This window comes from Meles meles, chromosome 9 (assembly GCF_922984935.1).
Source record: "Meles meles chromosome 9, mMelMel3.1 paternal haplotype, whole genome shotgun sequence".
Lineage (NCBI taxonomy): Eukaryota > Metazoa > Chordata > Mammalia > Carnivora > Mustelidae > Meles > Meles meles.
The window spans coordinates 55,688,381-55,709,617 of record NC_060074.1 but is presented as its reverse complement, the minus strand read 5'-3'; the positions used below and the strand labels follow the sequence as shown (position 1 = coordinate 55,709,617).

Sequence of the window (21,237 nt, the reverse complement as noted above, 5' to 3'; positions counted from 1 at the left end):
GTGGGGAGGATTGCAAAGAAGACTGCCTTTCCAGAGAGTGGTCTAAAACACTAGGCTGGCATCTCATGCTTTTTGGAACATTGTAGAGGGCATTCTTTTTGGTCCGTGTATCCGCTTTGTGGCATGAACTTCAAGGTGTTGGAACTAAGGCCTGGCAATTAAGGGCTTTACTCAGGACTGTGCAGCAGATCCAGGGGAGGGATACTGGTTGGTAAAGATGTATTTGCAGCAGAGAATAGAAGAGGTCCAAACAGACATATGCCCAGGAAAAACATTTTTGTAGAAATCAGATACATATGCCAAGAGTTGTGGGGGAGTAGCTTATGAATAATTTCTGATTCCTTTCTTGTGCCCTTTGAGTCACGCCAGCCACCTTTCATGGAAAAGCAGGGCCTGGCTCCCTCGGTCCTTCCCCGACTACTGGGTAAGGGCTCTGCCTCCCCTGCGTTCCCACACCCTTTGCTGTATGCACCCCTCATCTGGCACTCCAAGTACTTTGCATTTTTAGTCACTTTCCCTGCTGTCTTCTCTGCTGGCTCATAATTTGGCAGTTGTTCATTGAGTGCTGTCTTCAGAGGACGTAAGAGTTCGCTCTTTTGCCTGACTCCCCCAATTTCTGGCAGAAATGAGGAACAGTTAGAAGTAACTTCCTACCCTGACAACATACTGTTTCCATCGTCCTTGACCTCTCACTCTCCCTGCCCTCTTGTGCACCCGGTTTCAGCCACAGGGCATTCTCCTCCCACTTTACAACAAGTGAGGGTCATCTGTAACCCGTGTCTTTGTCCTTGGCCCCCCTCCCCCCATAAATGTCCCTTTTTGCTGTTTCTCATCCCCAACCTCTTCTCTGCCTTGTAAACTCCGTATCTTTCTATGTGTTCCTAAGCCCTAGCTCCCAGAAAGCTTACTTAGGCTTCCATGACACCCAGTTATGTCTGGTACTTAAACCACACAGCTGGTTTTTTTCTCTAAGACTTGCAGAGTGTCCTATCCCTGCACATTCTCCCTGCTCTTTCCTCTAAGGCCTATCTGTAATTTGTCCTGTTTCCCTTTGCCTCTTGTTCTGGGTCTTATTGCCAGCACTGCGTCTCTTTTTATGCTTGTATCCCCAGTGCCAAACACAACCTCTGACTCAGTAACCATTCTGATCCCGTAAACTGTGTATGCCAATTTAGGAACGAGCACATAAAAATATATTTTGAAAGGCAAAGATAGATAGTCGTGGGGTCAAAACCATTTTTGAGGTTCTTTTGTTTTTATAAGATTTCCATTGTCTAAAGTAAGAAGGGTTTGTCCTCATCCACAGATTTCCAGAACTTTGACAAACAAGAGCATGTCTTCCACTTTCATCATCCTTAAGGTTTAATATGGTGCTCCACACCTCGTAGACACATAATGTACTTTATATTGACTGAAATAAAATCACTGCTTTCTTTGGCCAGAGGGAGTTCCACCTGACTGTTAAGAGTTTAATCCCAGATTTATTTGGCACTGGTCATGTTTTCTCCAGAATAAGATGGAGACGATCCGCAACTGACCAGTAGTTGAAGGAAGAGAAGTGTGACTAAATCCCAGGCATAATCCATTAAATGGTCTTTCTTTTTAAATTTGATTCCTTTTGTTAAAACATGGGGCAGATAATGAGATTAAAGTATGGGAAATATAGGGGCACCTGGGTGGCTCAGTGGGTTAAGCCTCTGCCTTCGGCTCAGGTCATGATCTCAGGGTCCTGGGATTGAGCCCCACATTGGGCTTTCTGCTCAGCGGGGAGCCTGCTTCCCCCTTCCTCTCCGCCTGCCTCTCTGCTTACTTGTGATCTCTCTCTGTCAAATAAATACAACCTTAAAAAAAATAAGTATGGGAAATATAAACACAAGGGAAAACCAGATTTTTATAGTGAAATGTGTTATTCGGGATCACTAGATTTTGTGTTTTAAAAATCCACCCATGCCCTCTTCTTTGGCATATTTGTAATAAAAACTCCACTTCGCCCAGGCAGATTATTCCCCAGGTAGTCACTGGCTAAGTGAGTGTGAACAGGCAATGCTATTATGCTAACTTTAATTTTTTTTTTTTAAGTAGGCTACTAAATGTCGTCTCTTTTAGAGGAATTAAGACACAGTGAAGGGCACATCTCTCACTATATTTCCTATAAATTCATGTGGCCCTTAAATAAGGTATAAATGGCCTTATGCATCCATGTCTAGTTATATTTTGTGTGGTATGTCTTAGTACTAGAAGGAAATATTTTTGTTTAGAAGTTTCATGGGGGGCGCCTGGGTGGCTCAGTGGGTTAAAGCCTCTGCCTTTGGCTTAGGTCCTGATGATTGAGCCCCACATTGGGCTCTCTGCTCAGCAGGGAGCCTGCTTCCTCCTCTCTCTCTACCCGCCTCCCTGCCTACTTGTGCTGTCTGTCAAATAAATAAAATCTTAAAAAAAAAAAAAGTTTCATGGGCTCCTCACAGGAGGAGATAAGGCCCTTGAGATGAGCGGTCACAAATCTTCTGAAAGCAGTGGTTTATGTTTTGCCAGAAAAGGTTTAATCCATTGACTAATATCCTTTGTGATTACAGTTATACAATGTGGGTAAGTTATTTACCGTCTCAACTAGAAACTTTTTTCCTTACTGGAGACATGAAATGTAGTTATCAATTAAATTAGTCAAATCAATTAAGTTAAAGAAATTGCATAGATCTTAAGCACGTTCCTTATTATGACTGGTCTTTTGCATAAACGATGTGTATTTATACAGGATTTGTAAAATGGATTCTTGCAGTTAAGTAACTTAATTTCTTTGATCAGTGACAAAGGGATTGAAGCTTTTCAGGTGACCCGTAGGAATTAGAAGGCTGTGATAAAAGTTAAAATTCAATTTTTCTTTCTTTTCCCCAAACAACCTGTTAGGTATTTAGGAATAGAAGAAAGTTACATGGAGAAAGAAAAAGAGAACAGTCAACCAAGTAGTCCCCTGGCCTCATTGCTGAAGCCTTTGATGGTAGAAGAAAAATGAATTTCTTGGTTTCTTCTCTTTAAGGAGAAAAATCAATTTTCTAATTCTAAGTGATGAAGCTTAAAATTTCTCTCTTTGTAGAATTACATCAATTTCTTTCACAAAGAAGAGTAATTTTTCTGGGGAAAAAGGGTTTCTAAGGCATTGGAAGCCATGCTCAGCTGAAATTAACCTCTTTCATGTTTGCTTGGGGTAAGGAGCGAGTTCATGCTTTTCAGCCATTCTTCTGTCTTCCCAAATGACCGTCTCTCTCTACATTTTATTTCATGCCTTCAGTCTGAAAGTAAATAATAGAGCCATCAAGCAAGCAACTGTGTCTGGCAGTCTGAGGTTACTCATTGCCCACAGAAAGAAGAAATGACTATTTCATATTATTTGCATTCTACCAATGGACGGGATTATTTCTGTGTTCGGTTTTTACTTCTCTACTTTCACTTCTGATCTTTTGGGGGGCTTTTTTCTTTTTCTTGATGAGTCTGGCTAATGGGTTATTAATTTTTTGATATTTCAAAGAACCAGCTCTTGGTTCTATTGACCTTTTCTTTTTCTTTTCTTCTCTGTGTTTTCAATTTTCTGTTTCTGTCTTGATCGCCACTATTTACTTCTTTCCGCTAAGTCTGGGTTTATTCTTTTTCTAGTTCCTTTAGGTGTATGGTTAGATTGAGATTTTTCTTGTTTCCTGAGGTAGGCCTGTATTGCTGTAAACTTCCCTCTGGAACAGCTTTTGCTGCGTCCCAAAGATATGGGACCCTTGTGTTTTCATATTTATTTGTCTGTGTTTTTTGTATTTCCTCTTTCATGTCTTTGTTGGTCTGTTTGTTCTTTAGTAGTATATGTCGTTTTTGTCTTTTCCAGGTTTGTTTGTTTGTTTTTGGTGATTGGTTTTTAGTTTTATCCTGTTGTGTTCGGAAGAGATGCTTGGTAGGATTTCAGTCTACTTAAATTTATTGAGACTTGTGGACAGACATTGTATCCTGGAGAATGTTCCATGTGCACTTGAAAAGTATGTGTACTCTGCTGTGTTTGGATGGAGTATTCTGTATATACCTGTTAAGTCTGTCTGCTCTAGTGTGTCAAAGCCACTGTTTCCTTGTTGATTTCTTCCTGGATGATCTGTTGATGTAGTGGGATGTTAAGTCCTGTACTATTAGCGCATTACCATCAAATTCTCCCTTCTGTCTGTTGATATTTGCTTTATGTATTTAGATACTCCAATGTTGGGTGCATAGATATCTACTATTGTTATAATACTCTTTTTGGATTGAACCCTGTATCATTATGTAATGCTCTTCTTTGTTGTGACAGTCTTTGCTTTAATCCATTTAGTCTGATCTAAGTATTGCTTCCCCAGCTTTTTTTCAGCTTTCATTTATACGTAATGTCTCTTTCCATCCCTTTACTTTCACTCTATGTCTTTGGGTCAGAAGTGAATCTCTTGGGATGTTTGGGTGGCTCCATTTTGGGTAAGTGCCTTCAGCTCAGGTCATGATCCTAGGGTTCCGGGATCAAGTCCCACATCGGGATCCTTGCTCAGCTGGTAGTTTGCTTCCCCCACCCCCAAACAACAAGTTTTTGTTTTGTGTTTATCATGAGATTTATTTATAACATCTTAAGTATACAGCAGTCTGTATTCAGTTGATGGTAATTTAAATTTGAACATATTATTCTAAAAGAACTTTATTTTCCTCGTTTTATTTGTTGTCATATTTTACATTTTTATTTTGTGAAGACCTGTCACCTACAATTGATTTTACTACTTTTGTCTTTTAATCTTCATATTTGCTTTATAAGTGATTGCTTTACTGCGTTTGCTTTCAACACATGAATTTTATTTTCTTTCATCATTTTCTTCTACTTTTGGTCTTTTCCTTTTCTACTTAAAGAAGTGCTGTTAACATTTCTTATAAAATCTATTTAGTAGTGGTGATGAACTCCTTTAACTTTTGCATATTAGGGGAACCTTTTACCCAGAAAAGTTATCATTCAGAATTTAAGGAAATATTCTTGGTCTTAGGGGTTGTTTGTTTTTGTTATTTTTTGCCTTCAGCATTTTGTAGGACAGAAAGGAATGACATGATATATTCAAAGTTTCTCCTGAATAATTAGCTGATAGCCTTTTGGGGTTTCCCTTGTATTTGACTATTTGCTTTTATCCTTTTCTTTGACATTTTAATTATTATGTGTCATGGTGTGGACTTCCTTGGTTTCCACCTTGTTCAGGACTTTTGGTGCTTCTGTACCTAGAAGTCTGTCCCACCCCCCACATCCCCCAGCCAGATTAGGAAAGTTTTCAGCTATTATTTCTTCAAGTAAGTTTTTTTTACCCCCTTTCTATCTTCCTTCTGAGACCCATAGAATGCAGATCTTTTTTTGTTTATGTTGAAGCAATCCCTTAGTGTGTCCTTATTTTTAAAGTTTTTGAATGCTTTCCATTACCTTAGATTGCTTACCAATATATCATTGATCCATTCTCCTGCATCCTCTAATCTACAGTTGATTCCCTCTAGTAAATACTTCGTTTCAGTTATTGTGTCTTCAATTCCAATTGGTTCTGTTTTTTAATTAATTGAAATTCTTCCTGAGTTTATCCCTTGTCTTCTCCAGTCTGGTAGCATCTTTATGACCACCTCTTTGAACTCATTATGAAGTAGATTGCTTATTTCCATTTTATTTACTTCCTTCCCTGAGCTGTTGTCTTGTTCTTTCTTTTGGAGCATATTCCTCTGTCTCTTCATTTTGTCTGGCTTTCAGTGTTTCTGTGGATTAGGCAGAATAGCGAAGGGATGGTCTGTTTTATAGTCTTTCCCCGTAAGACAATGCCTGGTGACTTTGCTTGGCTGGCTGGATCTGTGGCTGTCTACATAGAAGGCATCCTTGCAGGACAGCCAAAGTGGCTGCAGGTCAGGTTATCCCAGGGTACTCTGTGTGGAGGGAATCCTGGCAGGGCAAGTGGAGCTGAAGTGTTGCACAGGCCAGGGTAAATGGAGGTGCTCCATGAAGGGGGATCCTGTTGGATTAGCCTGAGCTGAAGCAGGTGCAGTGTACAGAGGTGGTGCCTTGCCAGGCTGTCTGGAACTGAAGTGTTAGGGGTCTGGAGTGTTCCTGGGTAGTTTGTACCCGTGTCACCTTGACAGGATGGCTGGAGCTATCGTGAGCACTGACCAGGAGGGTCTTAGTGTGTGCTGCACTTGGCTGCCTTGGTGGATGGCTAGGGCTGATGTGGGATGTGGGCCTGGAGCTCACTGAAACAGTCAGCCAGCTGTGGTTTGCAGACCCTTCTCTTGTCTGCGCTAAGGGCTGGGGGCAGGGCAGGGAGGGGGATACCTAGCAGTGGCGTTCACCGGGCCTGACCGAGAGCGTTCCAGCAGATTCCCTGGCATGTGGTGGAATTATAGGGATGGCTCTTTTATATTCTAGTTGATGTTTTAAACTGTAGCATTTTTTCTGTGCCCCAGGTAGATAAACCTGTCCATGGTCCCCTGATACTAGCTCTCCCTGCTACAGTGCCACAGTGTTGGGGGTATGGGCTCCCTTCATTTCCATGCCTCCATCTCTCTGCCATTCTCTCTGTGGTCTTTTGTTGTACAGAAGCAGTTCATTCAGCCCTCAGTTCTATCTTCAGGAGGAACGGCTGTATAAGTGGGTGTAGATTTGGGGTATCCATGACGGAGAGATGTTCAGGTACTGGAATGTTGTCACTTTGTGATTACGAAAGAAATTTTGTCCTCATTTGTCAACAAATGTAGTTACGTGAGTAGTAGCCACATTTTCTTCTAATGTAATTCCTGCAGAAATATGGAGGAAGAATTATTACCTTGTTCTCCACTTATTTTGTAGCTTTCAGAATCACCTTGAAGTGAGGAAGATGTTCAGTTTTTCTCCGATCATGTTACAACCTGTGGTACCAATTAATAAATCCCTGGGGGGGGATCCTCCGTCCTCTTGCTAACTGACACCATTCTCGTCCATGTGTGCAGGTATCGTGGAGGATTATAAGCCACCATTTTACGACGTGGTTCCCAATGATCCAAGTTTTGAAGATATGAGAAAGGTGGTCTGTGTGGATCAACAGAGGCCAAACATACCCAATAGATGGTTCTCAGATCCGGTAAGAGTGCCAGTTTCTCAGTTTTAGAACAACCTTCACCTTTTTACTAGGTGAAACTCAAGAGTAAGCCAGTAGTATAGTTCCTGAATGATCGCCCTGTCTGTTGCTCTCTATGTTATGTAGAAGGGTCTTGGACCTAGTTTAGTCAGTTCACAAAATGGTATCATTGAAAGAGCGAAATTCTCTGATCTTGCTAGTAAGTGACAGGAGTTTCTACTATTGACTAGCTCCAGGAGTTAGGAGACTCACTACTCCACCGCTCACAAGTAAAACGTGAGACTAACCTCTTTCCATCTCTGCATATCTGAAATTCCAAACTGAGCTGTTCAGCTGAAGTTTTTTTTTTTTTTTTTTTTTTTAAGGATTTTATTTATTTGACAGACAGAGATTACAAGTGGGCAGAGAGGCAGGCAGAGAGAGAGGAAGGGAAGCAGGCTCCCCGCCAAGCAGAGGGCCTGATGTGGGGCTGGATCCCAGAACCCTGGGATCATGACCTAAGCTGAAGGCAGAGGCCTAACCCACTGAGCCACCCAGGCATCCCTGAAGATTCTTATTGCTTCTCTTCAATAGCAACAAGTCTGAAACATCGAGATAAGATGCCATTTGCAGATTTCATTGTTAACTCTGGGGTAGCAGTATCTCTTTTAGCGTGCATAAAACATCAGGGGGTCCAGCCGATCCTCATAAAGTCAGCTGGTAGCATTTGGAGTCCAAAGGACAGAACTCATGAAAACTCAAGAGGGACTCTTTTATCAGGGGTCAAGGCTTAGATTATTTGATAAAGACGACAGCATTAACATCATTGTGACCTACCAGGACCTGCAGAGTTCTGCAAAATCTCTTGACACAACATTGGCCAACTTTCTGGGTCATGAAAAAGCCACTTTTTCACCCTGGTATTTGTTCTTTCTCTCCTCAGACATTAACCTCTCTGGCTAAGCTGATGAAAGAATGCTGGTATCAAAATCCATCCGCAAGACTCACAGCCCTGCGTATCAAAAAGACTTTGACCAAAATTGATAATTCCCTAGACAAATTGAAAACTGACTGTTGACATTTTCATGGTGTCAAGAAGGAAGAGTTGACGTTGTCATTGTCCAGCTGGGACCTAATGCTGGCCTGACTGGTTGTCAGAACAGAATCCAGCTGTCTCCCTCCACAAGTGGCTGCTTTGACAAGGCAGACATTCTACCCAGCCATGTGTTGGGGAGACACCAAAACCACCCTAACCTCGCTCAATGACTGTGAACTGGGCATTTCACAAACTGTTCACACCACAGAGACTCATGTCGGACAGACACTGTTGCAAAGGTAGGGGAACTGGAGGAACACAGAGAAATCCTAAAAGAGATCTGGGCATTAAGACAGTGGCTTTGCATATCTTTCACAGGTCTCCTAGACTCTCCCCATGGGAAACTCAAGGAGGTGGTGAATTTTTATCAGCAATATTGCCTGTGCTTCTCTTCTTTATTGCACTAGGAATTCTTTGCATTCCTTACTTGCACTGTTACTCTTAATTTTAAAGACCCAACTTGCCAAAACGTTGGCTGCGTACTCCACTGGTCTGTCTTTGGATAATAGGAATTCAATTTGGCAAAACAAAATGTAATGTCAGATTTTGCTGCATTTTACACATGTGCTGATGTTTACAATGATGCTGAAACATTAGGAATTGTTTATACACAACTTTGCAAATTATTTATTACTTGTGCCCTTAGCAGTTTTTACAAAACTGCTTCGTGCATATGTTAAAGCTTATTTTTATGTGGTCTTATGATTTTATTACTGAAATGTTTTTAACACTATACTCTGAAATGGACATTTTCTTTTATTATCAGTTAAATTCACATTTTAAGTGCTTCACATTTGTATGTGTGTAGACTGTAACTTTTTTCAGTTCATATGCAGAAATGTATTTAGCCATTACCCATGTGACACCACCGAATATATTACCGATTTAGAAGCAAAGATTTCAGTAGAATTTTAGTCCTGAACGCTGTGGGGAAAATGCATTTTCTTCGGAATTATCCATTATGTGCATTTAAACTCTGCCAGAAAAAAAATAACTATTTTGTTTTAATCTACTTTTTGTATTTAGTAGTTATTTGTATAAATTAAATAAAAGGTTTTCAAGTCAAAAAGTGAACTTTTTTTGCCATATAAGATCTATATTCTAGAATGCATTTTATTATAGGAACAATAGAAGCACAAAATGAATTTGTAAATCAAATTTGCTTTTCAAGTCTCTTGACAATCTTGAGGGTCTTATGAGGGTGACATCCAGCTTGAATGTGATGTCAGAAAATTTGAATTTTCTTTCTTTTTTTGGTTGTGATTATTTTTTCTTGGTCTGTGCTCCCAGTTGTGATGTGAGGGTGATAGAGCCTTTTGATCTGTTTTCTTTGCTTGAGGGTTGTGAGTATAAATAGGAGGGATGATATCCAAACATTTTTTTAGTATGCGGTCCTGTGTGAGTGGAAAGTGGTCTTAAATCTCTCACCTTGCTGCTTGGAGAGAGTCCGCTGCTGGTTCTCTTCACTTCTTGTGTTCAACAGGATTGAAAAGGTAAGGTTTAAAATCACCCAAATAAGAGATGAGGGGTGAATTTTTGGGATGTTCACCAGAGGTAAGTTGATAACATCATTAAGATGCATCTACTTAGACGGGTATATATTAACTTAAAAAAATTGTGGTAAAGTACACAAAATTGTTTACCATCTTAATACCACTGTTGTCCATTTACAAGTGGTTAAGTACATTTCACAGTGTTTTGCTGATGTCTCTACTGTCCATCCACAGAACTTGGTTCCTGTCACAAAACTGAAATGCTCTACTTATTAAGCAATAGTTTGCTATTCCTTACTGCCCACAGTCCTTGGCAACCATCATTTTACTTTCCTTCTCTACAATTTGACTACTCTAACTACCTCATATGAGTGGGATTATACAGTATTTGCGAGACTCGCTTATTTTACTTAACTAATGTCCTTAAGATTCACCCTTATTATAGCATGTACCAGAATTTCCTTCTTTTCATGGCTGATAATATTCCAGTGTTACATATATACAGCATTTTGTTTACCTGTTCATCTCTTGATGGAGAATTGGGTTGCTGCCATCCACATGGGTGTGTATCTGATTTCTTGCTTTCATTTCTTTTGGCTATATACCCTAAAGAAGAATAGAATCACATTTAACTTATATTGAAGTATGCATATATATACATATGCATCCAACTGTATAGCTTGATGCATGTTTAAATTTTTTGTTGTTTACAAATTTTTATTAATTGGTTATTTTCATGGAAACAATACCCAGATCAAGAAGCACAACATTGAATTCTCTAGAGTGAAGTTAGCATCATGGTGGCATGAATCCTTTTTCCTCTTACCCTTTGCTATTGATGTCCGGTTAGTTGTAAATCAAACAAAAGTGCCTTTGCACATTACACCAGGACACCTAAGCAATTTCTATGCACCTATGCCTCTGAAAGTGGATGGATAGGACCTTGGAAGAGACTGTGGACCCAAGGAAGTCAGTGAGCCTGCCCCACCCTCCCCTTCTATGATTGGGGAAAAGGTGAACCTGGAGAGTACAAAACTGGGTAGACATGCACAGGAGACATATTTGTAGTGGTCTAAGCCAACCTGATGGAAGATCCTAGCAGGTCATCCCATTGGGATAGGGAGGAGTTTGGAGGCAGAGAGAGAGGAACTGCATGATATATGCTGGATGTTTGGTTTATACAAGCATCCCAAATATCCCCATTAATCACTATCTTGAGAATATACAGATCCCATCCTCCTATATTCCCATCAAGCAGAAGATATAGAAGAATGTGTTGTTTAGCATTCAAGGTCAGGGGCTCTGGGAATGGCTAAGCTGGAATATCTCTGTAATGAAAGAATACCTGGGTGGCAGACCTTGATCTCCTTAAAACACTGGCCGTGCTAGGAGGGGAATGGCTACAGGTAGTTCCTAGGCTAGTTGTTATACTATAAAAACTTGCTTTGTGCAGATTCTAGCAGTAGGTGCTTTGTCTAGTCAGCCTTTCCTGGGTTCCCTGTAAGTTCCTCCAATAAACCTCTGTCTCACTATCTCCTGGTCATTTCTTTGCTCTTCCAGGACCATTATCCATCCTTGGCTTAGAGTTTGCTGGGTTGCAGTTACACAGGAACCCACCATGCTACCTCTCTCCAGCAATGTGGCAACATACTGGGTTTTTGTCAGCAGCAGCGGCTACCTCTCTGCTAGAGGAAATAGAAAGCAAATGTGGTTGCCCACCTGTAGGGGTTGTGGCTGAAGTGATCCATTTCTCTCCAGTAGAACCCTAAACTTCTGAGGTGGGATCTCCATTACTGAGATGAAAGAAAGAAAAGGAAAAGAGGTCAACAAGAATACCAAAGCATATTGAAGAAACGTGTTTCCTTCTGTTTCTGGATCTTGGCAGGAGGTCCACCTATGGACCTCTTGGAGTCCCGCACTGGAAAATCTCCCTCTCGGTCATGGGCACCTCCATAGCCCCAGCTGCTAAGTCCATCCCTCCTCTGACCCTTCTGCTAGCTCTTTCTATGTGTTGCTGAGTGCAGTCTCCAGCCCTGATAGAAGAAACCAAAAACTTGAATTATAGCACTACCTCTGGGACACAAGATTTCCAATTGTCAGCGTCTTGAACTATAACAACCAGAGTGAACAAATTCTTCATTAAAGAAAGGATATGTACCTCTTCTTTTGCATTTGAAGTATGAAACAACAACAAAATAAGGAAATATGATATTACCAAAAAATGCTGATTCTTCAGCAACCAAACTCAAAGACATAGAATATTGTGATCTGATAAAGAATTCAAAATAGCCATTATGAAGAAATTCAACAAGCTACAAGAAAACTCAGAAAGGCAATTCAATGAACTCGGGAATAAATTTAATAAACAGAAATCATTATCAAAGAAATTAGTTCTTTTTTTAGAATTTCAAACAAATTCTGGAGCTGAAGAATTCAATGAATGGGATGAAGACTGCATTAGAGAGTGTAGGTAACAGGATAGACCAGATGAAAGAAAGAACAAGTGACTTGGAAATAACTATTTTTTGAGGGTGGAGAAATCCCATGAGAGGTATCAGACTCAATAAGGAAAATCAAATGGACTTAACAGATATTTTTAGATTTCATCCTAAAACAGCAGAATACACGTTCTTTTCAAGCGTACATGGAACACTCTTCAGAATAGATCACATATTAAGTCACAAAAACAAGCCTCAAGAAATAAATTGAAATCCTACCATGCACTTTTTTCTGACCACAATGCTATGAAACTAGAAGTCATCCACAAGAAAAATTTGGAAAGACCACAAATATATGGAGGTTAAACAACATGCTGAATGAATAGGTCAACCATCAAATTACAGAAATACGTGGAAACAAATGAAAATGAAAACACAATGGTCAAAAACTTTTGGGATGCAGCAAAAGTAGTCCTAAAAGGTAAGCATATAGCAATACAGGTCTACATCAAGAAGCAAGAAAGATCTCAAATAAGGAACAAACAAAACCTAAAGCCAGCAGAAGGAAGGAAATAAAGATTAGAGCAAAAATAAATGATATAGAAACTTTAAAAAAATGGACAATAGGGGCGCCTGGGTGGCTCAGTGGGTTAAGCTGCTGCCTTCGGCTCAGGTCATGATCTCAGGGTCATGGGATCGAGTCCCACATCGGGCTCTCTGCTCAGCGGGGAGCCTGCTTCCCTCTCTCTCTCTCTGCCTGCCTCTCTGTCTACTTGTGATCTCTCTCTGTCAAATAAATAAAATCTTTAAAAAAAAAATGGACAATAAAACAAATCAATGAAACCAAGAGTTGGTTCTTTGAAACATACCAATAAAATTGACAAACCTCTAGTGAAACTTAAAAGAAAAGAGGACCCCCAAATAAAATCACTAATGAGAGAGGAGAAATAACAACCCACACTACAGAAATACAAGTATAAGAGAATACTGTGAAAAACTACATGCTAGCAAATTGGACATCCTGGAAGAAATGGATAAATTCCTTGAAACATACAATCAGCTAAAACAAACAGGAAGAAATAGAAAACTTGAACTAGAAAACTTGAACAGACCAATAACCCGCAAAGAAACTAAATTAGTAGTCAAAAAATTCCCAGCAAACAAATGTCCATGGCCAGATGGCTTCATAGGTGAATTGTACCAAACATTTAAAGAAGAGTTAATACCAGTTATTCTGAAATTACTCCAAAAAAATAGAAAAGGAAGGAAGACTTCCAAATGTATTCTATGAGGCCAGCATTAGCCTGACACCAAAACCAGATAAAGGTGACTAAAAAAGAGAACTACAGGCCAATACACTGATGAACATGGATGCAAAAATTCTCAATAAACTAGCAACAATGCTTTAAAAGAATCGTTCACCACAATCAAGAGATTTATTCCTGGGTTGCCAGGGTGGTTCAGTATTCATGAATCAATGTGATACACCACATTAATAAAAGGATAGAACCATATGATCATTTTGATAGATGCAGAGAAAGCATCTGACAAAGTATAACATCCATTTATGATAAAAACCCTTAAAGTAGGTTTAGAGGAAACATACCTCAAGATAATAAAGGCCATGCTGATATCATCATCAATGGAGGAAAAGAGACAGCTTTTGCTTTTCCTCTAAAGTCAGAAACAACACAGTGGTGAGAATGGACATCCCTGTTATTTAATATAGTACTGGAAGTCCTGGCCACAGCATCAGACAACAAAAGGAAATAAAAGGCATCCAAATTGGCAAGGAAGAAGACAAACTTTCACTATTTGCTGATGACATAATACTCTATATAGAAAACCCAAATGACTCCACCAAAAAATAGAACTGATACACAAATTCAGTGAAGTTGCAGGGTATAAAATCAACATACAGAAATCTGTTGCATTTCTATATACCAATTATGAAGCAGTAGAAAGAGAATTAAGTACTCAATCCCATTTACAATTGAACCAAAAACAGTGTACTTAGGAATACCTAACCAAAGATGTGAAAGATCTGTACTATGGAAATGGTAAAACACTGATTAAAGAAATTGAAGATGATACAAAGAAATAGAAAAACATTTCATGCTCATGGATTGGAAGAACAGATATCATTAAAATGTCTATACTACTGAAAGCAATCTATACATTTAATGCAATCCCCATCAAAATATCAATAGCACTTTTCACGGAGCTAGAATAAATAGTCCTAAAACTTGTATGGAACAAAAGATCCTGAATAACCAAAGCAAACTTGAGAAAGAAAAGCAAAGCTGGAAACATCACAATTCCAGACTTCAAGTCATATTACAAAGCTGTAGCAATTGAAGCAGTATAGTACTGACATAAAAGTAAAACTTAGAAGATATAAAAAACAAAATTACAGTATAAAATTACAGTACTAATGTGTTTCAACCGACCTGTAAAGAAAGAACTGAATTATCATTCCTACATTCTATAGGGAAAATATTGTAAAATTGTTGTCATATGAAAAGATGGTCAGAGAATACACACCCAAAAAGTATAGGGAAATAAAACTGTTGTAGGAGTTCAGATGATTAATTAAATACAGTTGTAAATAAAAATGCTATTTTTCAAAAAAGAAGAAGAGGAAAAGAAGAGGAACTGCTGTACCTTAAGGAGAAGAGAAAGAGAAGGGGGACAGAGTTTATTTAAGAATAGCTGAGAACTTCCTAAACCTGGGGAAGGAATTGTACATACAGGCTCACAACACTTGTAGAACACCCTATTATCTCAATGCAAAAAGATGTCTTAGGGGGTGGGGGTGGGGAAGTAGACTAACAAATGTTCCTTCTTAGGTTATCCATAGATTTTTCAGCAGAAACTCTACAGGCCAGGAGAGAGTGGAGTGAAATATTCCAAGAGATGAAAGATATAAAGTGCCAGCAAAGAACACTTTGGGAAAGCCTCCTTCATATCTCAAGGACAACTCTTCTAGATAAATAGAAGCTGGGGGAGTTCACCACCACTAGACTTGCCTAGCAAGAAGAAAATGAAAGGATGCTAATTAGTGACACAAAAAATAAATATATAATATCCTGGTAAATGTAAAAATTAGAACTAGAAAACTACATTAATGTGCTAACCACTTAATTTACTTCTTTTTATGCTGTGAATTTGTTAACTAACCCTTCTTCTTTTGACCTTTATATAATTGTGACATCAAAAATATAAAAGGGGAGAAACAAAAGTGGGAAAATTTATAGGTGAATGAAGATAAGTTACTATCAGCTTAAAATGAGCTATTTTGGGATGCTTGGGTGGCTCAGTCAGTTAAGTGTCTGCCTTTGACTCATGATCCCAGAATCCTGGGATCAAGCCCCACATTGGGCTCCCTGCTCAGCGGGAGCCTGCTTCTCCTTCTCCCTCTGCTTCTCTCCCAACCTGTGCTCTCTCTCTCTTTCTCTCTCTCTCTCTCTCTCTCACTTACCCTCTCTCAAATAATAAAACCTTAAAAAAAAAGTTTTTTTTTTTTAAAGCTATTTTATCTGCAAGATGTTTTATGTAAGACTCATGGTAACAAAGTCATTATATAATGATAATAGGGTCAATACATGAAGAATATATAGTAACCAGAAATATACACACACCCAACACTGGAGCATGAAAATATATAAAGCAAATTTAGATCTAAAAAGAGAAATAGATGACAATACAATAATATAGGAGATTCAAGTTCATTTGTTCTCAAGTACAGTCCCATATGCCACTTTTGGCAATGGATAGGTCACCCAGGCAGAAAATCAATAAGGTAATGTTGGAACTTAAGACACATTTATAGAACATTCTGTCCATTAGCAGCCAAGTATACTTTCTTCTCAAATGTGCACAGAATGATCTCCATGGTGAATCATATGATAAAACACAAAACAAATCCTAATAAATTTAAGAAAATTGTGGCCAGAAAAGATAGTAGGTATGATTTCAGTGGTATCAACTAGCACTAAAGAGGAAAGAAAATCTACAAATATGTGGGAAACATATTTGTAAACAACACACTACTGAGCAACCAGTGGGTCAGAAAGAAACCAAACGGAATATAAAAAGTTATTCAAAACAAATGAAAATGGAAATACAACATATCAATCTTAATGTGATGCAGTAAAAACAGTTCTGAGCAGAAAGTTTACAGTGATAAGTTCATATATGAAGAAATCAGAAATGTTTCAAACAACCTAACTTTATATTTCAAGCAACTGTTGGGGGAGGGGAGAACAAACTGTGCCTAAAGTTAGCAGGAAGAAAATAATAAGGATCAGAGTAGAAATAAATGAAATAGAGAAAGAAAAAGATAAGATGAATAAAATTAGAAGTGAAAGAGGAGACATTACAACAGATACTACAGAAATACACAGGATCACAAGAGACATTTGAAAAATTATATGCCGACAAAGGTAACCTTGAAGAAATAATAATCTTAATGAACCATGAAGAAACAGAAAATCTGAATAGATCATTAACTAAGAAGTAAAGAGATTGAATCATTACTCAAAAAGCCTTAACACAGAAAAGCCCAGCCCTCACAGCTTTGCTTGTGAATTCTACCAGACATTTAAAGAAAAATTTACATTAATCCTCCTCAACACCTCCAAAAATTTGAGAAGGGAATACTTCTAAATTAACTCTAAGCCAGTGTGACCCTGATACCAAAGCCAAATAAAGACACCACAAGAAAACTATAGATCACTATTTCTAATAAATATAGATGTGAAATTCTCAACCAAATGTTAGCAAACCAAATTCAAGAACACGTTAAAAGGTTTATATATCATGACCAAGTAGGATTTATCCCTCAGACACAAGGATGGTTCAACATAGGCAAATCAAGAAATGCAATACACCACTTAAATGGAAGATAAAAAATACATGATCATCTGAATAGGGGCAGAAAAAGCATACAACAAAATATAACATACTCTCATGATAAAAACTTTCAACAGAATGGAACATAGCTCACCATAATAAAGGCCATACAACAAGCCTGAAGTAACATTATACTCAATGGAGAAAAACTGAAAGCTTTTCCTTTCAAGGGTGCCCACTCTCACCACTTTTATTCAGTATAGCACTGGTAATCTTTGCAACAGCAATTAGGCAAGACCAAGAAAGAAATAAAAGGAATTCAAATTAGAAGGAAAAAGTTAAACTGATGCTATTTCCAGATGATGTAATTTTAAATACAGAAAATCTGAAGACTCAACCAAAAGACTGTTGGAACTAATTAACAATTTCAGTAAAGCTGCAGGAAACAAAATCAACATACAAAAATCAGTTTCTTTCTTTCTTTCTTTCTTTCTTTCTTTCTTTCTTTCTTTCTTTCTTCCTTTCTTTCTTTCTTTTTATTTGACAAAGAGTACAAGCAGAGGGAGTGGCAGGCAGAGGGAGAGGGAGAAGCAGGCTCCCCACTGATCAGGAAGCCTGATACAAGGGCTTGATTCCAGGGCCATGGGACTATGACCTGAGCCAAAGACAGACATTTCACTGACTGAGCCACCTAGATGCCCCAGTTGCATTTCTACACACTATTTCTTTTTCAGATGTTCTCTCATTAAAGAAAATGATCCCATTTACAATAGCTTCAAAAACAATAAAGTATTGGGGCACCTGGGTGGCTCAGTGGTTTAAGCTGCTGCCTTCGGCTCAGGTCATGATCTCCGGGTTCTTGGATTGAGTCCCACATCGGGCTCTCTGCTCGGCAGGGAGCCTGCCTCCCTCTCACTCTCTCTGCCTGCCTCTCTGCCTACTTGTGATCTCTCTCTCTGTCAATTAAATAAATAAAATCTTTAAAAAAAAAAAAAAACCAATAAAGTATTTAGGAACAGACTTAACCAAGAAAGTAAAAGATATATTCAATAAAAACTACAAGACTTTGCTGAAAGGAATCAAAGATGACACAAATGGAAAGTCATCCCATGTTTATGGACCAGAAGAATTATTACTGTTTAAGTGTCCATACTAAAAGCCATTTAGAGATTTAACAGAATCCCCACCAAATAACTATGACTTTCTTTACAGAAATAAAAAAAAAAAAATTCTAAAATTTTTAAGGAACTACAAAAGACCCTAATAGTTAAAGCAATTCTGAGGAAAAATAATGAATGTGGAAGTATCACACTTAATCTCTTCAAACTATACTACAAAGCTATCATCATAAAAACAGTATGATACTGGCAAAAAGTAGACACATAGACCAACAGAATAAAATAGTTCAGAATTAGGGAAGCCTGCATGGCTCAGTTAAGCCTCTGCTTCTGGCTCAGGTTATGATCCCAGGTTCCTGGGATCAAGTCCCGCATTGGGCTCCTCACTCGGCAAGGGTCCTGCTTTTCCCTCTGCCTCTGCCTGCAGCTCCCATTTGTGCACACACACACACACACACACACCCACTCTCTGTGTGTGTGTCAAATAAATAAATAAAATCTTAAAAAAATAACTCAGAATTAAACCTCTGCATATCTGGTCAACTTACATTAGACAAGAATAGAGCCAAGAATATTCAGTGGGGAATGGATAGTTTATTCAACAAATGGTGTTAGGAAAAACATGCAGGACAATGACATTGGACCCCTATACTACACTATTCACTAAAATTAATTCAAAGTGAACCAAAGACTTAATCATAAGACCTGATCCTATAAAGTTTCTAAAAGAAAACATAGGGAAGAAACTCCTTGACATTAGTCTTGGCAGTGATTTTTTGGATATGACACAAAAGCAGAAACAATAAAAGTAAAAATTAAGTGGGACTAAATCAAACTTAAAAAGTTTCTGTACAGGCTGAACAATTTAAAAAATGAAAAGGCAACATATAGAATGAGAAAACATTTTTGCAAGCCATATATTGGACAATGGGTTAATAGTGATCCAAAATATATTTTAAAAACATACAAATTGATATCAACAAAAGGTCCAATTATAAAATGGGCAGAACTAAATAGACATTTTTTTTTCTCCAAAGAACACAGCCAAATGGCCAATAGGTACATGAAAAGATGCTCAGCATCTCTAATCATTAGGAAAATGCAAATGAAAAGCACAATGAGATACTCACACCTATTAGAATGACTAGTATCAAGAAGAAAAGTGATAACAAGTGCTGGCCAGGATGTGGAGAAAAGGGAATGCTATAAGGCTGTTGGGAATACAAATTGGTTCAACCACTATGGAAAACAATATGGGGTCTCCTCAAAAATTTAAAGATAGGTCCACCATATGATCTAGCGGTTTCACTTGCAAGTAATATTGAAAGCAAATGAAAACAGGATTTTGAAGAGATACTCCCATGTTTATTTCAGCATTATTCACAATAGACAAGATGTAGACACAACCTAAGTGCTCATCAAGAGATGAATGACTAAAAAAGATTATGTATATAAATTCCTGAATACACAATGAATATTATTCAGCCACTAGAAAGGACATTTTGCCATTTTTGACACGAATTATCCTTGAGCAAAGCATTCTCAGTGAGACAAGTCAGAGAAAAACAAGTATTGTATGATATCTCTTCTATAAAGAATCTAAGAAAAACCACACTTATAAAGACAGAGTAAAATGGTCTGTCTGGAGGAATGAGGAATGAGGAATGAGGAATGGAGGGATAAGGCAGATGTTTAAAGGTGAAAACTTAGTAGTAGTAAATAAGCCCTGGAGATGTAATGCACAGTATAATGAATATAGACAACCATACTGCATTATAAGCAACAAACTTGCTAAGAGACTAGAATTTAATTATTCCAACCACTAAAAAGATAATCAATCATGTAATGTGATAGAGGTGGCAATCATATTACACTATACAAATGTAATAGTATCACATGTTCACAATAAATTTATTCAATGTATATGTCAAATATATGTCAATTAAAAAAGCAAAACGTAAGCAGCACCCTAGAAGCCTCCCTTTGGCTCCTGTCTCCCTCATCAGCCCCACGGAGTAACTACTATCCTGACTCCTAATAGCATAGATTATAGTCACTTACTGAACTTCTAAAATCATTCAGTATGAATGCTGGTAGGTGTGTATGCAAGAGGGAATCACTAGATCATAAGGTCATAAGGTTTGGGACAGATTTAAGTTTTGTAAACATAAACCATTTTCCAAAAAGGGATTGTTCAATTTAAGTTCCTACCAGTCATGTTTGAGTGTTCTGGATGTCCTGAAACTTTAGTAGTACTTAATTTTTTTTTTTCATTTTAGTCATTCTGATGGGTGTTGTACATGTATTTCAAAAAACAAAACAAAACAAAAGAAAGGGTGGAGTAAATGCTACTGTTTAAATAGCTCTTGCCATTCTCAGTGACTGTAGAACACATGTGAGAACGAGTTCTAAGATGTATATATAGATTTCAGTTCCCACGTGCTGGCGGACTTGGAGTCTAGCATTTTGTGATCCATGTTATTTTTTACACAACATGAGCCTTTAACAATCTAACAACTTCATCTGGTACTCATCTTTTGAAAAAGTTGTTCCCACTCTGGAGGATAATCTGGCTGTGTAGATGAGGGGTTATATGGGGGTTTCAAGATGCCATATATTTTTAAAAACTTTATTTATTTATTTATTTGAGAGAAAGAGAGAGACAGAGTCAGGGGAGGGGCAAAGGGAGAGGAAGAAGCAGACTCTGCTGAGCAGGGAGCCCGATGTGGGACTCGATCCCAAGACCCTGAGATCATGACCTGAGCCGAACGCAGACACAACTGACTGAACCACCCAGGTGCCCCCAAATGGTGTATTTCTGAGCAAGTTTGACCACATATGACTTCTCCCCTTATTTGCTGGTCTTGAAACCTAATCACAATTCAAAATTTATGTATGTGGGGGCACCTGGGTGGCTCAGTGGGTTAAGCCGCTGCCTTCAGCTCAGGTCATGATCTCAGGATCCTGGGATCGAGTCCCGCATCGGGCTTTCTGCTCAGTGGTGAGCCTGCTTCCCTCTCTCTCTCTGCCTGCCTCTCTATCTACTTGTGGTCTCTCTCTGTCAAATAAATAAATAAAATCTAAAAAAAAAAAAAATTTATGTATGTGAAGAGGTCAGGGAATGGGTGAAGTAAGAAGACAATA

General features: G+C 38.4%; 1 protein-coding gene across 4 annotated transcripts in view; it reads left to right on the top strand.

The window, feature by feature from the left end:
• ACVR1 (activin A receptor type 1) overlaps positions 1 to 9,264 on the top strand; it is a 129,793-nt gene extending 120,529 nt beyond the window's left edge. For all 4 annotated transcript variants that reach the window (XM_046018563.1, XM_046018565.1, XM_046018564.1 and 1 more), the window contains 2 exons: positions 6,988 to 7,118; positions 8,038 to 9,264. In XM_046018563.1, coding sequence (XP_045874519.1) covers positions 6,988 to 7,118; positions 8,038 to 8,172 — 266 coding nt within the window. In that variant the 3' untranslated portion in view covers positions 8,173 to 9,264. The remainder of the gene's footprint in view (positions 1 to 6,987; positions 7,119 to 8,037) is intronic.
• Positions 9,265 to 21,237: the final 11,973 nt, after the last annotated feature.